General features: G+C 56.2%; 3 protein-coding genes across 4 annotated transcripts; 2 read left to right on the top strand and 1 right to left on the bottom strand.

Moving 5' to 3' along the window:
• Window positions 1–15: 15 nt before the first annotated feature.
• LBX2 (ladybird homeobox 2) lies at window positions 16–1,657 on the top strand. The gene is made up of 2 exons (XM_060117945.1): window positions 16–220; window positions 1,272–1,657. Exons 1-2 carry the CDS (start codon window positions 16–18, stop codon window positions 1,655–1,657), a joined length of 591 nt encoding a protein of 196 aa, XP_059973928.1.
• Window positions 1,658–5,012: 3,355 nt separating this feature from the next.
• TTC31 (tetratricopeptide repeat domain 31) lies at window positions 5,013–12,738 on the bottom strand. Its single transcript, XM_060116617.1, is given in 15 exon segments — window positions 5,013–6,141; window positions 6,329–6,374; window positions 6,377–6,419; window positions 6,634–6,778; window positions 6,871–6,961; window positions 7,037–7,150; window positions 7,415–7,598; window positions 7,706–7,779; window positions 7,872–7,939; window positions 8,381–8,466; window positions 8,606–8,834; window positions 8,951–9,065; window position 11,511; window positions 11,875–12,047; window positions 12,118–12,738. Coding segments are annotated over 15 exon segments (1,800 nt in total). The 5' UTR covers window positions 12,239–12,738; the 3' UTR covers window positions 5,013–5,831.
• On the top strand, window positions 11,639–18,468 carry CCDC142 (coiled-coil domain containing 142). 2 transcript variants are annotated; one of them, XM_060116614.1, is made up of 9 exons: window positions 11,639–13,475; window positions 13,747–13,833; window positions 13,913–14,062; window positions 14,200–14,330; window positions 14,403–14,516; window positions 17,234–17,348; window positions 17,565–17,742; window positions 17,831–18,030; window positions 18,192–18,468. In XM_060116614.1, the coding sequence occupies exons 1-9, from the start codon at window positions 12,413–12,415 to the stop codon at window positions 18,446–18,448; spliced, it is 2,295 nt and encodes a 764-aa protein (XP_059972597.1). In that variant the 5' UTR covers window positions 11,639–12,412; the 3' UTR covers window positions 18,449–18,468. The 2 variants fall into 2 exon arrangements, with proteins under 2 accessions (XP_059972597.1, XP_059972598.1); XM_060116615.1 differs by lacking the exon at window positions 13,747–13,833.
• Window positions 18,469–18,765: the final 297 nt, after the last annotated feature.

The raw sequence follows: 18,765 nt of genomic DNA, 5'->3' as shown, positions 1-18,765 counted from the left end.
ACAGCCCGGCTGGCCATGAGCTCGGGATCCGAGCCCCGGACACCCCGGACACCCTTCAGCATCGCAGACATCCTAGGCCCGCACATGGTTCCCCGAGGACCCTCTGCGTCGCAGCTTCCAGAGTCGAGCCAAGGTCCCACGTCGCCGCTGTGCGCGCTGGAGGAGCTGACCAGTAACGCTTTCCGCGTACTGGACGGGCACGCTCCGCAGCCCCCTGAAGGTACAGCGCCGGCGAGGCCGCTCACTGTGACTTGGCCTTCTCCCCATTTCTTTCCTCCAGGTTCCCGGTCTCGAACCTTCGTTCACCCTGGCCGCTACCCTAATCCGCACCCTGCCCTCAGCCCACGTGCCGGGCCTTGCCTCTCCCTCCTCTCCCTCCTCTCCGTCCTCTCCCCTCCCCTCCGTCAGTTCCCAGGCTCCGCGCCCGCTCCTGGAGGCTGCCAGCGCCGAGGGGAAGGGCCAGTCTGTCGAGAACTGCGCGGGGCAATCGCGACAGAGAAAGGCCAGAGCGGAGACAAAGGGCCTGGCCCGGAGGCTGCAGATGAGCGCGCCAGGGCACGGGCGGCGCTGGAAGCGCGGGCAGGCGAGGCTCGGCCTCTCCGGTGACCGAGCTCCGCTCCAAGCCGCTCTCCTCTCGAGAGGAGAGCGCAAGGAGCAGAAGTTCCTCGGAGCCCCAGGGGCCGCGGGACTCTGGACTCCGCCTCTCCTCGCCCTTTGCACCCCCACTCTCTCCCTTTTGGGGTCGAGGTGGGGGCGCCCGTGTCACCCAAACAGAATAAGCCGAGAGTGCCCGACACCCACGAGTCTAAAGAAGGGCACGGTGCAGGCTCTCTTACACTCGCCATTCCGGCTGGCTGCCCCTACTCTGACCATGGTCGGCCCCTGCCTCTGGTGCTGGCCCAGACCTGCAAGCCCGCTCCACCAGGGGCTCCGGAAGGCCTCAAAGGCCCCGCCCTAGACCGCCTGACCGTGCACCAGTTCTCGGGCTTGTCCCGCCCTCCTCCCACTCCCCAGTCCCCGCAAGATACCCTCAGCCTCCTGCCTCCAGTACCCCAGTGGCCGGTTCCACTTTGTGCCCCACCCCCGGGCTGAAATACCACCCTCCTCCCTCGCAAAGTTCGGGAAGGGGCGGCGGTTCTGGCTCCCGTCCGTCTTTTCGCTCCGCACCAACGCCCCCCTCGCTGGCTTGACCCCACCCCCGCTTTGCCTCCCGGACCGAAGCCTGATTCCCGCAAGCTAGAAGAAGGCTGACCCCCGCCCTGTCCCCGCAGGCCGCGCGGACCCAGGCGCGCTGGGCCCTGGCCGGGCCGGCCGCAGACGGCGGAAGTCACGCACGGCGTTCACCGCGCAGCAGGTGCTGGAGCTGGAGCGGCGCTTTGTCTTCCAGAAGTACCTGGCACCGTCCGAGCGCGACGGGCTGGCGGCGAGGCTCGGCTTGGCCAACGCGCAGGTCGTCACGTGGTTCCAGAACCGGCGAGCCAAGCTCAAGCGCGACGTGGAGGAGCTGCGCGCCGACCTGGCCTCGCTGCGCTCGCTGTCCCCCGAAATCCGGTGCCGCCCCGCGCTGCCTGACGGCGCCCCAGGCCTCTGCCCTGGCCCCGCCCGGCCTGACTCTGGGTCCCAATTGTCAGATGAAGAGATACAGGTGGAAGATTGAAGGCAAAGCCATCTCCAGGGCTCTGGGGCCCAGGACTCCGCGCCTCCGCGTCCTGTCTGGGCTCCGGGGTAAAGGGAGGGTGTCGACCCGGGCCCCTTCGGCTCACAGTCCAGACACCCACCTTTCCCAGTTGTTGAGAATAAAGTTGAGACTCCGCCGCAGCACGCCTCAATCCTGGCGCTCCCAGCAGTAAGAGCAAAATCTGCTGATTATTGCGAAGATTCCGTGCTTGGCACCGTGCCGAGCGCTTTAAATCCGATGTTTCCTTTAACGCTCACGCAACCCTATAAGGTAGGTGATATAATTATGCCCATTTTATAAAAGAACAACCCCTAGGTCAGGATGTGGACCCAGGCATCCGACCAGCCTTCAGAGCTGGTGCTTGTCGGCTTTATGCTCTGGAGACTGCGGGATGAGGGAAGAGCACGGGACTCTGGTAGCTGCGGGCGCGTACGCCTCCTCTCCTGGCCGCCTTAGTTCCAGGTCTCCACCCGGCGTTTGATCAGCTGCCACCTGGGAGACCTTGCACCTAACTAATAGACTGGCCCCAGAGTGACAGCGTCCTGCCTGACTCTCCTTTTTCCCCACCCTGAGGTCATTTGTTAATAGAGTCCTGACCCCCGTCCTCGCCCCCACAGAGAGAATCCTACGCTGAGACACAGGCAAAGTGATGAGCTCTGGGAGAGGGGACATACCCCTGCTTCTGGGACCTCCATCCCACCCCGCACTTGGGCGGAAAATGTCACCAGCAGGATGATGGTGGTGGCGGGAGGGTGGGAAGGATTGGTCCTACTTGCTGCGGCAGAGCTTAGAGTAGCTGCTTGCAGGGTAGAGAGCCCAGCCCACCTCCTCCAGCAGACATTTCTGAGATTGATTTCTAATGCTGGTAATTAACCATCCTCCTGCATGTGATGGGGAGGGAAAAGGAACACTCCCCGTGATGCAGGTCTTCCCCCACGCCCGGTCATCCCTGTTCATCTTTAGGAGTCCCTCCTCAGCAGTCCTTCCTCCCTCCTCAGACCTTCCCATGCTCAGGTACCACAGTCCCACTCTCAGGATGCCCTGGGAATAATCCAGCCAGCGCTGGGGGTGGGGGAGGGGTGTGTGTCAGCTAAGGCCTCAGCTGCAGGTAGAAGTCCCAGAAAAGGATATTTCGGGGAAGTGAACAAGGCTGGAAGGCAGAAAGGAACCTGGCATTTTCAGACACAGTTCCAAATGCTTTGCATGGATTAATCTTTACAATAAATCCCATGAGATGAGACTTTAATTTCCTTTTAAGGATAAGGAGAATGAAATCACAGAAGCCCATGATCATGTCATGAAGCTTGTACGTGGGGACTGGCACTACTAACCGAAAGAAGTGTTCACAGGGCAGAGAGAGGGAAGCGCCACAGGTAGGAATGTAGGCGTTGTACTGTAGACAGAGCATGTCATGGCTCTTGGAGGCTTTACGGGGGAGAGGTATAAGAGCAGTGTTTAGGGCACGCTCATCGGCTGCGTGTGCAGGGTGCCTGGCACAGACCTGATGAAGGAGTGTAGCTCTGGCCACTGCAAAAAGTAAGAGCAGAGAGAATTCAGGGCCAGACTTGGAGTGGGGAGGAAGGTTGTTATGAAACAGGAATCAGTGTAATTTCTCCAGTGACCAAAGATTGGAGGAGTCAAAGACAACCTGGAAACCCTGGGCAGCTGGAAGGAAAATGACATCGTTGACAGGAACAGATAATGACTACTAGTACAGAGCTAAGAACCTGTCACCTGTTACATACAACAAGTATTCTTTGCACCTGTGTTGCCTCTACAGTACACGTATACGACACACACACACCTCCCCTGGCTCCTGTTCAGGGCTCCATCTGTATTCCCTTCATCCCCTCTAAAGACTGCCTCTCTGGAACCTTTAGATGGGGGTGACCAATTCATTCCTCTTCGCCCGCGGCTTTCCCAGTTTTACCACTGAAAGCTCTTGGAAATCCCTCAGTCCCAGGAAAACCAGGATGTTTGGTCATTCTGCTTTCCAGCCCTGGGGGCTCAGAACTCAGGCTGCTGGGTCAGAACCCTACCAGTTAGCAGTGTGAGTGTGGGACAAAGTGGAGGCAAGGTGTCAGGAGTCCTATGGCTCTTGGGAAAGATCCAAGTCCAGGACAGTCTAAGAGGTACTGGGGCGGGGACATTTCTTTGAGGGGCTGGAAGAGCAAGGAGCAGCTCAGCCTGAAAGCAAAGATGCCATACAGTCGTGGTGGGTGGCCCTTCTTTGAGGGGCCAGGAGCCCTAGTGGAGTCCCCAAAGCATGTAAGTCCCACCTTCCTAGCCCCAGTCCAGAACAAGAGGGCCACATGAGCAGGCCTGCTATGGAGGCACTGTGATATAATCACCCCTTAAACAAACACAACTACCTCTCCCGAACCCCACCCCCCTGCCAGCCAGGCATGAGCAAAGAACTCCCAGGGCAAATAATTCTAGTCAGGAAGGTAGGGTTCAGGCAAGTTAACGGGCTCTGAGCCGTAACCCTCTGCTACTTAGGGCCTCCTAAATTCTAGCCCAATGCTACCACCTCTTATAATCAAGGCTTGGATAAACGAAACTCAAACCTGTCCCACCAAAATGGCCTCCTGGATGGGTGTCTCCTCCGCTAGGTCCTAGAGCTGAGCTTCCCAAACGTCAGGTGCCTCAGGATCACCGGGAGGGCTTATTGAAACACAAGCTGTTGGGCCCACTCTTTCAGTTTCTGATTTAGAAGAGGGGGCCTGAGGATTTGCATTTGTAAAAAATTCCCAGGTGACACTGATGCTGGGGGCCCAGGGACCACGCTTTGAGAACCACAGTCCCACAAACTCTGTACTTTGTGAAATAGGCAGCAATTCACTCACACGCCTCTTCCCAGTGTTGGAACCGTGAATACGTAGGACAATTGCAGATAAAAAATCAGTTTATTTCACACCCACTGTGTACCAGGCTTTCGGCAGGTAGGTTCTCACACTTTCAGGCCTCACAACAGCCCTGTGAGGTAGGGATTGCCCACGTTTTACAGATGAGGAAACTGAAGCACAGGTGTTAAGAAATCTGACCCAACTAGTAATGGCAGACTTCAATCTGTCATACAGTATTTAAGGGGCCTGAAACCATAAACAGTAAAAGAATTTGGGACAGCCTTAAATAAAGAGGTGCTTCAGCATCTCCTATCTCTAGGCGCAAATGGTGTTGAATAAGACCCATAGGGCAGCGAGAGTCATTCATCCTGATGAATGGTTCCTCTAGGAAAGGCGTTCTGGAGGCCTGAAAGTCCCCTGCAGATCCACATTTAAATGAGCTGAGAGCCCCAGGCAGAGCTAGGGAGGAACCAGCCAGGAGTAGCTGCCAGGATCTTCGAGGAGAAACCAGAAGGAGGTCATGATTCTTATACAGAAAGTAGAGGATTTTAGCCTTCTTCAGGGGCAGTGACCCTGGGTGGAAAAAATTAAGTCAATTCACAAGGGGGAAAGGCTGGTTACAATGCCCAGTGCTGGGGTGGAGAAAGACCATGACCAAAGTAGCAGAAGCCTGGGTACCTGCTAAGGCCCCATCGGTGGGAGAGCCAGCGGTGCAGGTACGTGGACATGTATGGGCTCTGCCAGCTCCAGGCAGGAGCTGGCAAGCTGGTAAACACAAACCCTTGGTGAATCTTCTAGCAGTGGGAGGAGGTGAGCATCAGACCATTGGGCAAAGGAGAGGTCAGAATATGCACGGAAGGGTGGACAGGAAACAGGGCATGAGGAGCTCAGGCTTGAGAAAACAGGGCAAGAACTGGGATTAGGAAGACGTGAGCATCTGTCAAGCTGAAGGGCGAGACTTGGGCCTTATTCATTACTGTGACCCCATCCTGAGCACAGAGCTCTGGCCGGTGAGTGAGTCCCCCAGGGCCAAGAAGCAGGGCAAGCCTCAAATGCCCCCACTGCCAGGTCTGTTATAGTCTGAAAACCTGAACTTGTGTACAGATCCCTTCTTGAGCCTTGGGGGATTTTATTTTTCCTTACTGCTCCCAGAAGAAGCCATCTGCTTAAGAACCAAAGAAAGCCTATTTCAGAGGATGTAGGGCTCCTTTCTCTCATCAGAAGGTCTCTGTGGCAAGAGGCATGACTGCCAGGGATGTTCCCAACCATGCACACATGGCCTTGCCTTATTAGGGACAGGTCCTCCTTCATCTGGTGTGAGGTAGGTGCTGGGGCCCAAGTCCCGGCATGCCCCAGCCCTCTGAGGAGTCCTGGAAATGGAGAGGACAGGGTCTTCTGCTCTGAGTATGGGGGAGGGACCAGCTGGAGTGGCTCAGGTGATGTGGGGGATAACGCAAGCGTGGAGACAGAAGGCCAGGGGCCCTCGGAGCAGCGCTTCCAGGGCAACTGAGGGGGAGGAGGCCTGAAGGCCCCAGCTCAACATGGGGCAATGCACAGGGGAGTCCAGTTGACAGGGGCGGCCCAGGGCTTCCTCCTCGCTGGTCCTGCTGAGAAAGAAGAGGGAGGGGCACCTGCTACTCCTTCCAGCAGCGCTGCCTGTGCGCCCCTCATCCCATGCCTTCCTGCCCATCCCCCTTACTTGCCTGAGGCAGAAAGCGGCACCACTTGGTGTTGCAGTCCCGGCCAGTTCTCTCTGTTTCCCCCGCAGCATGAGAGTGGGTCTGGTCCCCTCAGCAGAGCGAGCTGTAGAAGGCAGGGGTGGGGCCCGCAGGCTGCGTCAGGCTGGGATCGCCTCTCAGCGTCTCTTGGAACACGGCAGCTGCCTCTTCGAAACGCTTCGGTCCCAGAGGAACGAGAAAGAGGAAAGTTTAGGTGTCAGTGGGGTCAGGGAACTGAAAACTGCCCCCTTTCCCAAACTGGCTCCAGTTCCCAGTACCACTAACGTTGTGACATTGTGGTAGTAGCTTAACTAGAAAATGTCAGTGTAGACCTGATCCCCACCCGATCCCACTCAAATTCCTCTTCTGCTTCCAACCGCAGACCCCTTACCTGCAGTCCCATCAAGCCTTTGCCCAGGTGGAAGAGGCCCCGGGGCCAGCCAGGCCGCAAAGTAAGGGCTACCTGGGCATCAGCCAGGGCCCACACCGGCTGACCCGGCCGTTCACGGCAGAATGAGCGATTTCCAGATAACCTGATAAAGACAAAGTGGCCACAAGTCCAGGTCCTCCCTCGGCGCCCGGCCTTGCCCCGACGTCCCAGCGCAGGGGCCAACCCCCCACCTCCCGGTGGTCCCGGGGGTCGAGCTTCGAGGCCTGGGTGAAGAGGACCACGGCCTTGTGGTGGAAACCATTTTGGGCAAAGCTGGTACCAAACTCTGGGGAGGAGAGAGGGTAGGAAGGTTCAGACGGGGCTACCGCAGGGAGGGATGGGTGAGGCAGGGGAGAGAAAGAATCTCACTCCTGGACCTGCTGTACGGCAGCTGCCAGCAACCCTAGAGATGCCTGGGAATGGGGAGCAAAGTCAAGCAGGACTCAAGGCCTCAGCCTTCCCAAATCCTTCTCCTTTGTTTAAACAGCTTGTATCAGGCAACTCATGTAATCCTCGTGACAGGTCTGCAAGATGGCATCAGCCCTACTTTCTTGCAGAGGAAACTACCCCAGGTCAGGGTGACAGTGATGGAGCCCAGGTCTCTTAATCCTAGGGCCAGAGAACTCCTTCTGCTGGTCACTGCCCTCTACCCTTAGACTGCGTAACTTCCCAGAGCCCTCTGGCGCCCCTCCCACCGGTTCCAGCTGAGCTTCTTCTGCCCTCCTCCTCACCTCTGCACTATGACTCTGCCTGGGGCTCTCTTCTTCTGGAGTGCTTCCTTCCTCCTAACTCATCTTCTCTTGGGGACCCAAGCTCCCGCCTTGGGGCTCCTGACTCAGTCCCTTTTCTCTGCAGGCACTGGGGGGCCAATCCCCAACCTTGCACAAAACCAGAGACACAAAGGTACTAGATAGATCCAGTGAGTCCTGTGAGCAGAAAGGCAAGTTAAGGAGGCGCAGGGCTGAGGCATGTCCTAGAGAAGTGGGAAGAGAGGGTGGGCAGGGACCACAGAGGGAAGGAAGGGGGCCCTGACCTCTCCCAGGCGACACTGTCCCTGAGCTGGGCTCCCAGAGCTGGACGGGGGGCTCCCATCCCCATCTGCAGTGCCTCGGCCTGGAGGGGAGGTGAACAGGTGCAGTGGTGGGATCGCCTGCTTCTCCAGCCCCCACCTCCTGGTACCTGGTGCTCTTAGTACCTGCCTGTGGACATTCGCGTTGGACTCCCCGCCATCCTGCTCCAACGCTCCCTTCGCTTCCGATCCTTTTGTCACGACGTTGTAATGACAGTGACGCGGAAGAGGAAGATGTAGTTTGAGCACTATACTTAAACACCCCCCCACACACACACACCATTTGTATCCTGAGACCAATTCTTCACGTGGACAATATATATTACATGCCATGGTACCGTACTAGGAGCTTTGCAGACACTATCGCATTTAACCCTTGCAGCTCTATGAGGTAGGTTTTGTTGTCATCCTCATTTTACAGGTGAAAAAGCAGATAAGACAGTCACCAGGCAGAGGGCTCATAGTAAGGAGGCAGATTCCAGCCCAGACAGCATAGTGTGACTCCAGAACCACTGCACCAAATGGCCTCCAGGAGACCCTCCAGTCCCTGAGCCCCGAGGGACCCCCTGGCCACCTAGAGTTCTCCCCTCTTCCCTCCCCCAAGTCCCTCTGGGCCCCCACTCCTTCTGCCCTCCAGCTGCCTTCTCTTTGAGTCGTTTCTTCTCTGCTTTCCGTTTCATGCGCTCCTGCTCAGACACCAGCTCCTCAGCCAGACGGCTGGCTTCCTGGAGGAGGAAGGGCACGTGGCAGGAAAAGAGAGAGAAAGTGAAAGGGAGGTGAGCAGTATGAACGAATCTTGAAAGATCCAGATTAGGAGAGAATACAGACATGGGGATCTGGGGACTGGGAGAACCAGAGTCTCACCTGTTCCGTCAGCAGGAGCCTCTGCGGCATGGCCACCTGAAGCAGGTTGTCTGAGTCACTGAGGCAGGATGCTGCGGCAGAAGGGCTTTGAGGGCAGGGCTCAGACCCTCGCGGAGGGTATAGGAAGGACTCTTGGAGACCACGGTAGGCGCCCAGGCTCTCAGCCTCCTTGGCCTTGTCATCCTGTCCAGTTGTTTCCCCCTCATAACAGAAATGGTCCGGAGGGAATCTGTCGGGAGGGAGAAAGAGAAGGGAAAGAAAGAACATGAGAGAGAGGAGCATCTGAAAGCCAGCCCCCCCACCCCCCAGGGTACCAGCCTTAATCCCTGGGCCCGGCCCCTGCACTCCCCACCGCGGGGCCACAGCCGCAGCCGCCTGCCGCTCCCACCCACACGGATCCGAATCCGACGCAGGCCCCGGGGATCATTCTCCACAAGCCGTCGAAAAAAATCCACTATGTCTTGGGAGGGGGCGGGGAGGGGAGATTAGGTTGGTGTTGTGGGGAACTCTGGGAGACAGCAAGGAGCTTGGCTGGGTTGACCGCTCCACCACGGCAACCACTAACCAGCCACCCAGCCTGGAAAACCTTACTGGCCGACCTCTCCCTGCTCAGCACCTCGAAACACGCTGCTCCTGACTTTCACGTGTATCACCTGCCTTCACTAACTCGCCTGCCTTCCCAAGAGCTGAGGGTGGCATTCAGTCCAGGCTTCTCTGACACCCTGCCATTAGGTCAGCCACACGGATGCCCCTGACATGGAGCCCTCTTACCTGCTCTTCCAGCCGTGTCCCCTGCCATATCCTTGAATATGAACACCCCCATATAATCCACCCTGGAGCTACCTCAACGCCTAAATGAGTGCCACAGTTCCTGGCTGGCCTCTCCCCTGCACTTTATCTGTTTCTCCCCCAAACCAAGCTCTCAGCAATTACTCCCCTACTCAGAATTTTCCAGTAATCCCCCACCGCCAGGGCCACACGCACGACTGAGTCTAGCCTGGGATTCGGAGCCTTCCAAAAAGCTCCCTGGCTGACCTTTCCAGTCTTCCCTTGCAAGCCTCTCCTACTTAGCTGCCGTCCTCCCTCTGCCACCAGGCTCCTTCCAGCCTTGGGGTCTTCCCCCAGCTGTCCTCAAATCCCTCCTGGCTCTGAGCTTCTCTCTCACCACAACTTGCCTCACCTTCAAGAGTTCAAATTCCATCTCCCCACAAAGCCTTCCCAGACCCTTTCATTTCCAGTTATCTCTGCCCTCACTCAACCAGGGTGCATTAACATAGCCTATGTTCTATAATTTAAAACCTTATTATTCATTGCTTTTTATTGCTCTCTTAATTAGCCAGGGAGCATAGAACCGGAGGGAACACTGTGCTGGAGCACAGCTGCTTGCATCTTCGTTCTGGCTCTGCTACTACTGGGCTGTTTGATCCTGGACAAGTCATTTAACCTCTCTGGACCTCAGCTTCCTCATTCACAAACTGAGGCAAGATCTTCACGGCTTGGCCTGTACATTCTGTGGTTCTAACGAGGATTGTTTCCCTAGTTAGTGTAAAGCCATCTTTAAAGACAAACAAAGAAAGGACCGCCTTGACCTCCTACCTCTCCCCAAAACACAGTCTATACTACTCTCTTAATTCACTACCTGGCCACACATGATCTGGCCACCAAATCTCTTCATGAAATCATCTCCTACCCTCTCGCCCTCCTCCAACCGCAGTGGTCTCCTCTGAAGTTCCTACGATACGCCAAGGGTGCTCCCATTTCAGGGCTTTTGTGTCTGTTGTTTCCTCTGCCTGGGATGCTCTTTCCCCAGTGAATGGCTCACTCCTGCATCCCCTTCAGATCCCTGCTTAAATCTTCTGCGGGAGGACTTCTCTGACCACTCCCTTCAAAAAGCAAAATCTCTCAGTTCCAGGCAGTGTTCCCTGTCCTCCTTCTGGCTTTACTTTTCTCTGCACTTCTCATATTTGACATACTATATCGTTTATTTGTTGACTGGCTGCCCCCACTAGACACTGCTAATTCACTGACTATAGGGATTTGTGTCTGTTTGGTTTACTGCTTTCTCCCCAGTGCCTAAAACAGTGTTCAGTACATAGTTGGTGCTCAGTAAGTGTGTGCTGAATGAGCAAAGGCAGACAGGTGGGTGAGGAGGCTACTGTGATAGAGACGCAGCCGGGAGCTGTGCCGGAAGAACACTGTGCGATCCAGCGAGTTTGCACTTTGTCCTGTTAGTGGTGGGAGTGGATCTAATCTGGGAAGCGAAATGCTCAGATGAAATTGCACTGGGGAAAGAGATGAGTCTAGGGGTGAAATGTTTAGTTAGCAGGTCATTAGAACTGTTCAGGCCAGAAAGAATGAGTTCTTGAACTAAGGTAGTGGCAGCAGAAGTAGGAATGGAAGTAATGGATTTGATAGAAGAGACGCTTCGGAAGTAGATTTGGTGACTGGCTACACAGGTGAGGTAAAGAAACGGGGAGGAACGTGTAGAATGGTTCTCAGACTTCTGAATTACGCAACTGGATGGAAGTTTGTGTTATGAACCAAGATCAAGATGAGACGAAACGCAAAGAATCTGCAAAGATGATGAATTAACTTCTGGACTTGTTGAGTTGGTGGTAGCGGTTGGAAGTATAGCTTTTCAGTGCTCCCAAATCTGATCCTCTCCCTCCCTCTATAACCCAACCACCTCCTTCAGGACATCCAACCCCTGTGCCAGACCAGGACTTTCAAACCGCTTGCTGCCCTCTTGCTCGTCTCTTCTCTCAAACCCATAACGAAGGTCTCACTTCAGTGACGTTCTCTTAACGCTTCCTTGCTTTAGTGTCTTTGCTCACACTGTTCCCTCTGTTCGTAATATCTTTCCCCAAGCAACTCCTACCCACTCCCCAATCCTCAGCTAAGAGACCCTCGTCTGCCCGATCCTGCCCACGTCAAGCATTTATCGCCGTTGAGTCGTCCCCGCCCCCTCCACTTGCGTTGCGTTTCTTGGCAGTAGGGCCCACAGTTACGCCTCTCCAAAGCCCAGGCGGAGCCCCGCGCGGCGGCGGGCCGGGGCAGGGCTCAACACACAAGGTTGAAAAGAGGCGTGACCGTAAAGGGAACGGGCCGAAGAGCAGCTATGAGTTATGTTCTGTTTTGTTTTTTTGGCCGCGCCGCGAGGCTTGCGGGATCTTGGTTCCCAGACCAGGTACTGATCCCTGGCCTCGGCAGTGAAAGCGCGGAGTCCTAACCCCTGGATCACCAAGAAGTTCTCAAGGAGTCCTTTTTACCTCGTCGCCGTAGTCCTCAGGACCGAATTCCTTGCAGAGTTTGGGGAAAGCAGCGACGCCCAGCGGGCATCCGGGCCGCAGAGGACAGTCTATATGAAAGGAAGGCGGCGGCGCGTCCGGGGGCCTCGGGGTAGGTGAGCTGGAGCCCTCTGCCCATCGCGCACAAAATCCTGCTGAAAACAGGTCTAATTGGGGCTGCCCCAGTCCTCCTGGACCCCCTCCGGTCTTGTCTCACCTGCTCACCTAGCTTGACCAGCCCCACAGTCTTCGGAATCGGCTCCATCCCCGTCAACAGGGACCCGAAAGTGAAAGTCTGGCATTCGACACCGGCCGAAGGGCCGAGCAGGACAGAGTAGGCAGCCATCTTTGTTGGGGGCAGAAGCCTCCGCTTACGGAGCGCGAGAGAGTGCACGACGGTCCCGGCGGCTCCCGGGCCAGAGATGACGGCTCCGGGGACGGGGCGGAGCCCCGGCTGTGGCAGGCGTTGGGCAGTACGGGGAGATGGGCATCGTTAGCCTCGTTCCGGACAAGCTGCCCCATGGCCCAAGCGTCTCGCTCTGGTGGCCTTCTGCCTCCGTTGGCTACCGTGCCGCCGTTACGGGCGCAGCCCGGGGGCGCTGAGGAGGAGCAGTGGCAGAGAAAGCGGGCAGGCGCCCTCCGCCGGGACGTTCGTGACTGGCTGCGGCTGCCGGTTGCCCGAAGCATCCCCTGCCTGGACCCACGGCCCGGCGGAGCTCCGAGAGGGCAGCCGTGGTGGGCGGTGGCGGCGGACGCAGGAGAGCACCGTGAGGCTGGCGCTGTGGACTGGGGGCGGGAGCCGGCAGCTGGCGGCCCGACCCCTCCAGCGCTGCAGCGCCTCCGGGCGGTGTTGCTGCGGCTGCACCACGAGCGGCAGGAGCTCCTCCACGCCCAGGACTGCGCCCGCCACCTACAGGCGACCGTGCGCCTCCTGAGGATCCTGAGTCCCGGCGCTCCATACCCCGGCCACTTGCCTCAGCTGTGCCGCGACCTGCTGGGGCACCCTTCCGGAGGCGCGGTCCTGCGAAGCGGCCTTCAGAAGACACCCGAGCCGCTACTCCTGGCACGATCCGTCGGACTAGCCGCCCAGCGCCTGGATGCTACTATCGAGATGCAGCTTCGGGCTCTGGGCCGGGCGCCCGCCAGCCCGGGCCTATCGTCCCAAATCGCCGACCTGCTGCTGGCACTTCCCGCCTACCACCAGCTGCAGGGAAAAGCCTTGAGCTACGTTCCCGGGGCAGCGCGCCCTTATCCCCCGGCCCGTGTGCTCCGCCTCCTGACGGGGGAGCGGGGTTGCCAGGTGGCAGGTTGGCTGGATGAGGCGCTCAGGGGATCTGACTTGAGGGACCAGCTCCGCAGGCGGTGCCAAGAGGAGTGTGAGCTGCTGCCAGGGCTGCTGGGCCTGATGGGGGGCGTGACGGGTTCAGCCAGCAGTGGACTGGGGCTTGGAGGGGCTGGGGCCCTGTGGAGCCAGTACTGGGCCATGCTGTGGGCAGCCTGTGCTCAGAGTCTGGACCTAAGTCTAGGACCCTGGAGGGACCCCAGGGCAGCGGCACAACAGCTGAGTCAGGCACTGGGTCAGGGTGAGTGATGGGCCTGGGTGGGTGTTCGGGAAGGCCGGGATCTCTTCTGTATTCACCTCACTCACTTGCCACCTGACTACAAAAACAGGCTCTTTAGAATGAACATACCCCACCCCACCCCCGGGGATTCGGGCTTTCAAGGCAAAGCCTTGCTTTCCATGCCAGCCTTGAGTCTTGGGGGAAGCCTCCCCTCTTCCCCCATCATCGAGTGGGGGCAGGGTTGGGCAAAAGAGGGACCCTGTTTTCAGGCTCCAGTCATTTCTCCCACTAGCATCACTGCCTCAGGAGTGTGAGAAGGAGCTGGCTTCTTTGTGTCACAACCTAATTCATCAGTCTCTTATCTGGAGCTGGGATCAAGGTGAGAAGGGAGGGGCAATGGCAGTGACACAAGCCCCAGACTGCTCCTTCCGTATCCCACCTTACCCCCTCATCTTCAGGCTTCTGCCAGGCCTTGGCATCTGCTAGTGGAAGTCAGAGCAGCCTTCCCTCGTCCTCTCGTACCGCCGAACTTCTGCAACGGCTCTTCCCTCCTCTCCTGCATGCCCTTCGAGAACCCAGGTCCGGACTGCCCCTCTGCCGGCCTCCAGGTGAGACGAGGTATGGGGGACGGGGGGGTAAGAGAACAGCTGAGGGTATCTCCTGTACTCCTTACTCGGTTCTGAAGCCTGCCTCCTCCCAAAGGTGTCCCGTGGCCCTTCACATACTCTGACCCTCCTCTCCCCAGGTCCTGCCCCCCTTGCCCTGGGGCTCTGTACCCTGCAGACCACCTTGCTCTGGTTTGGGGACAGAACTCGGCAGCATCTGGCAGCGTGGGCCCCAGGTTCCTTCCTGCTCCTGGTCCAGAAGGATTTACCTGTGAGTAGCTGGGGAATGGGGAGGGGAGCATCCTGGGCTGGGCTCGGATCTCACTCCCTGTTTCTGCCAAAGCCTCTGTTATATGAGGCAGAAGCTTTGTCTAGCCTGGCCTCAGAGGAAAGCTTGGCCCTGGAGGTGGAGCAGCAGCTGGGCCTGGAGATCCAGAAGCTGACTGCACAGATCCAGGTAAGGAGCGCAGGCGACCTGACAGGGGCCAGCTTTGGGGTCGGTGGGGAGGTTGTGGTGGTGGTAGGTTCAGTGCCTTGGAATCGCCGCTCAATTTGTCTTTTCTTGCTCTTCACTTCTTGTCCTCTCTTCATTGTGGAAAATTTCAAAACAATACAAAAGTAGAGAGAAGAGTATAATGGACCCCCATCTTCCTACCACTGAGGCTTTAATACTCATCAACTCATGGTCAATTTTATCTCACTTATATATCCCGCCCCCAACTCCCATGTCAGGCTCTCATGTTGTGATGTTAACAGCCACTGATGATTGATGATCATTGTCTGTATCCCTTATTTCATTAGAGGGTGCAAGGTGGTGACATCCCAATTCTATCATTCCTTCTTCATTATTAGTTGGATTACTCTTGGCAAGTGAAACTTGCCCTCATAAATTACTTGGTTACTTTGAGGTATAATTTGTAGAGCAAAAGCAAGATAAATGATTGACTTTTCCTTTTATTTACTAGTTTTTGATACGTTTCTCCTGTTTTCTAAAAGTGTAATTTGTATTTTTATTCAAACTGAAATATTATTTTAGAAGGCTTCTAACGAAACCATAGCCCTTTAACTGCCCCTCCCCAACCTCGAGTTCTGATCCTTGTTCCACAGTGGTAACTTGCATGCACGCTTGGCTGTTTCTTCTAATATTTTATTTTCTTCTACATTTATGAATTAAACTATTATACGTCTAACTTTCCCCCATTTTACACAGTACTGGTTCCTACCACGGACGATGTCTCTCTGCTTTGTGTTCTCTTCCTGCCCACATGTCTGCTCTTTGCTCTGGACAGGGGCGTGGCTGTGGAGGGCAGTCCCTGTCCCCCTGCTCCTGTTCTCTCTGCATTCCACAGCGCCTTGGGGCTGTGGACCCCCCACCCGCCCAGGTTAGCCCTGGTCCACCATCTGCACCTGCCTGTTGGGCATTTATACCTCAAATCAGTGCTCCCTCTGTCAACTCAACGTGTCCCAGGACAGGCTTTTCATGAGGGACCGTTGTGGGAGCTCTGGGCAGGGAAGGCCTTGGTGGACACATGGTAACAGAAGCTCCTTACAGGGTCTATGGCTCAAGCTGGTGGCTGGGCAGCCTCAGAGGAGCAGCAGGGGTTACTGGATGTGGGTGGTTCATAGCTCCTTGGGGGAGTACTGGCGAGATGGTCTGACCAAAGCAGAAGCTCCGTGTGTGTGTGTGTGTGTGTGTGTGTGTGTGTGTGTGTGTGTACATGAGCATACACTTGCCCTCGCATGTGCATCTCCAGGGTGGGGGTGGAGGACTGTGAAGCAGTAGGTTGTCATCAGGTTGTGGAGGGCGCTGAACACCAGCCCACAGATTCTGGACTTTATCTCCTAAGTGACAGGGAGCCGTTGTAAGAGCAGGAGGGGAACAGTGAAGACGGTGATAGAGTCTGATCCAGCTACAGTGGTCAGGATAGAAGGGAGGTGGGGAGACATAATATGAGAAGGGTCCAGCTCCTGGTAGTTGCCGTGAGAACAGAGCAAAAGGGGCAGGGACAGTGTGCTCATCATGTGCACCAAACACTGTCCAAAGCAGTTTCATGCCTTGCTTCTCTGCCTGGTCACTGCACTACTGGGCCTCTGCTCTGGGCATTCTACCACATACAGCACTGGGATGAAAAACAAGAATCAGATGTGAGTTTTCTCCTCAGCAGGACTGTAACGTCCCACAGAAAAAACTGTCCCATAGTGTGACCCTGTATTTTCCGAGTGTTGAGTGCAGAATTTCCTAACAAATGTCAGTTGACAAAAGGGTAATTTCTTTGTTATATATAAGGAAGAAGCGGGTTCTGGTGTTTGGGATAAGAGAAGAAGAGTTTAGATTTAGACTTGGTGGGAGAGAGCCCAGGTATCAGGAGCCACATGGGCTCTCTCCCACCAAGACTGGCCCCCGCCAGGTCCTTTCCTCTTCAGGTTCTCAGGCATACAGTCACCTTTTCCTTACACCTGCCACTACACAGCCCTCTTCTTGGGTTCTTCTCTTAGACGGGCTGTAGAGACCCCTCCTTTTTGCTGTCTTCTCCCCCTCCAAAAACAAAACCTATCAAACCAAAGAAACCAAACCAGCACGTGGGCCCTTTCTTGCTTTGCGGGTTACAATGCTCTGGAGAAATGGAAGTGGCTATAAAGAATATTCAGTGTGAGGACATTTCAAAGGTTCCTGAATCTTAGAAAGTTATATTCATTGCTCCTGGTCTACACACAGTTCTTGCCTTCCTTTTATAGATGACAGACAGAAGATCGTACAATTCCCTTTTCTTTCTCCAGCCTCTGCCTGTCTGCAGATCATGCAGACCTCTCTCTAGCATCTGCTTTTGAACACTGGCGGTGGTGAGGGTGTCTCCCTTTTTTTTTTTTTTTCCTATTAACGTTCCTATAGAACAAAATTAACATGGAGGATTTCCATCCTCTGAACCAAGCTGAGGAGAGCAGGGTAATCTTAGGGCAACTGTCCATAATCTTTTCTCGGTCCAGACCTCTTGGAAAATCCAATAAAAGCTATAGTATCTCTCCTCAGAAAATGCCCAAGCCCATACGATTATGCATACAATTCTGTTCTGGGGCTTTATGGATGCCAGGTTAAACACCTCAGATTTAGACGAGCATATCACTTGACAAGTGCCTCAGAGATAAGCCCCTTTTACTTTCTCCTTATCCCCACAGCTCCTGCCTGAAGAGTCACTAAGTCTCTTTTTTCAAGAATGTCATAAACGAGCCACACAGGACTTCGAACGCCACATGCCACGGGGTCGGTACTGGCGGCATCGCCTCTGTCCTGGTAAGTCCTCATCACAGCGTTCCCTTTCAGGGCTTCTCAGGGGGTAACAGTGTCCTGGCCCCTCCCAATCCGGGCTCCACTCCTCTGTCTCCATCCTGTCCTCACCTTCTGTGTCCCCTCACCCTGAAATCCTGCCCTCTTCCCCCAAATGCTCCATTAGGGCCTTGATGGGTCTCCCCAGCCTCATATCCTGTCCCTTCTCCTCTCTCACTCCAGAGCCTCCCAGCACTCCTCGTGAGTATGCTGGGTTGGTGCTCCGCGGGGTACTGGAGCCCGTGTTGCAAGGACTGCGAGGACTGCCACACCAAGCCCAGGCCCCTGCCCTCAGCCAGGCGCTGACTGCCATCCTGGGTGCCTGGCTTGACCACATCCTCACCCACAGGATCCGGTTCAGGTGGGGAGAAAAGGAGGCCATGGCAGGGGGATGAATGGAACTGAAAAGAAGGGAGGGTCAGGTGGCCACACTGTACCTTGGCCTTCAGCCTGCAGGGGGCGCTGCAGCTCAGACAGGACTTCGGAGTGGTCAGGGAGCTGCTGGAGGAGGAGCAGTGGGGCCTGTCCCCAGAACTTCGCCAGACTCTGTTCACGCTCAGCATCTTCCAGCGGCTGGACGGGGCCCTGCTGTGTCTGTTGCAGCAGCCCCCGCCCAAGACTCAAGTCCACAGGAGGCCTCCCTGTTGCTGTGAGTCACTCTCCCTCCCCAACTCCAGGCTCTCTTTGCCCCCAGCTCATAACTTTATGTGCCGCATCCCCCATCCTCATCACTGATCTGGCTTCTGCGTGTGCCCCCCTCCCTCCCCACACACACCGCCAGCCACCTGCCTTCCACTCCTGCCTTACCAGGTGCATGTAATGAGGTCCAGACCACGGAATCGCCCAGCAGCAGCCTCAACAGGCTGGAGAGCTTGGAGCCCCCTCTTGGACCTGGAGCACTCCCAGCCCAGACGGCTCAGCCGCTAAGCGCCCTGTGGGGAGAAGGACCTAGCCCTGAGGCTTCCCTGGCAGGAAGTCAGCAGGCCTGGCTTGCCCGGAGCCAGCAGCAGCCTCCCCGCAGGCACTGCCCGTTTCTTTCCTGCCTGAGGACCAGTTCTGGACCCTAAGGACCCTCATCAGAGCCCGTCAGAACTCCCTATCTCTGTCTGAAAAAGCCCAGACATTTAGAAACGCATATTAAAAAAGCCTAATTGGGAGCTTGGAAGAAAGCATACCTGAGAACCACAAGCTACACAGAGCCTGGACTTAGAAACCTGCAGGTCCGCATCCTTGGGAGGCTTGGGCTTAGTTCCCCGTCAGTGAAGACATCTCAGAGCTAGACACTAGCAGTAAGGGGCTAGATGCTGGGAGTAAGGCTTTAGGGTTGGATCCCAGGGGAACGGGAAAGAGAAAAAGCAACAGAAAGCAGGGAGCCGAGATGCCG

Source organism: Mesoplodon densirostris, chromosome 14, assembly GCF_025265405.1.
Source record: "Mesoplodon densirostris isolate mMesDen1 chromosome 14, mMesDen1 primary haplotype, whole genome shotgun sequence".
In the NCBI taxonomy this organism is placed as follows: Eukaryota; Metazoa; Chordata; class Mammalia; order Artiodactyla; family Ziphiidae; genus Mesoplodon; species Mesoplodon densirostris.
The sequence above is the reverse complement of the archived record's forward strand: the minus strand, read 5'-3'. Positions and strand labels throughout refer to the sequence as shown.

Excerpts from the sequence above, each read along its gene's own strand:
- LBX2 (XM_060117945.1), top strand. The coding sequence starts at position 16 with ATGAGCTCGGGATCCGAGCCCCGGACACCCCGGACACCCTTCAGCATC. Across the intron at positions 221-1,271 it reads CGCTCCGCAGCCCCCTGAAG|GCCGCGCGGACCCAGGCGCG; the intron begins GTACAGCGCCGG and ends CTGTCCCCGCAG.
- CCDC142 (XM_060116614.1), top strand. The coding sequence starts at position 12,413 with ATGGCCCAAGCGTCTCGCTCTGGTGGCCTTCTGCCTCCGTTGGCTACC. Across the intron at positions 14,331-14,402 it reads TGGTCCAGAAGGATTTACCT|CCTCTGTTATATGAGGCAGA; the intron begins GTGAGTAGCTGG and ends TTTCTGCCAAAG. Across the intron at positions 17,743-17,830 it reads ACCCACAGGATCCGGTTCAG|CCTGCAGGGGGCGCTGCAGC; the intron begins GTGGGGAGAAAA and ends CTTGGCCTTCAG.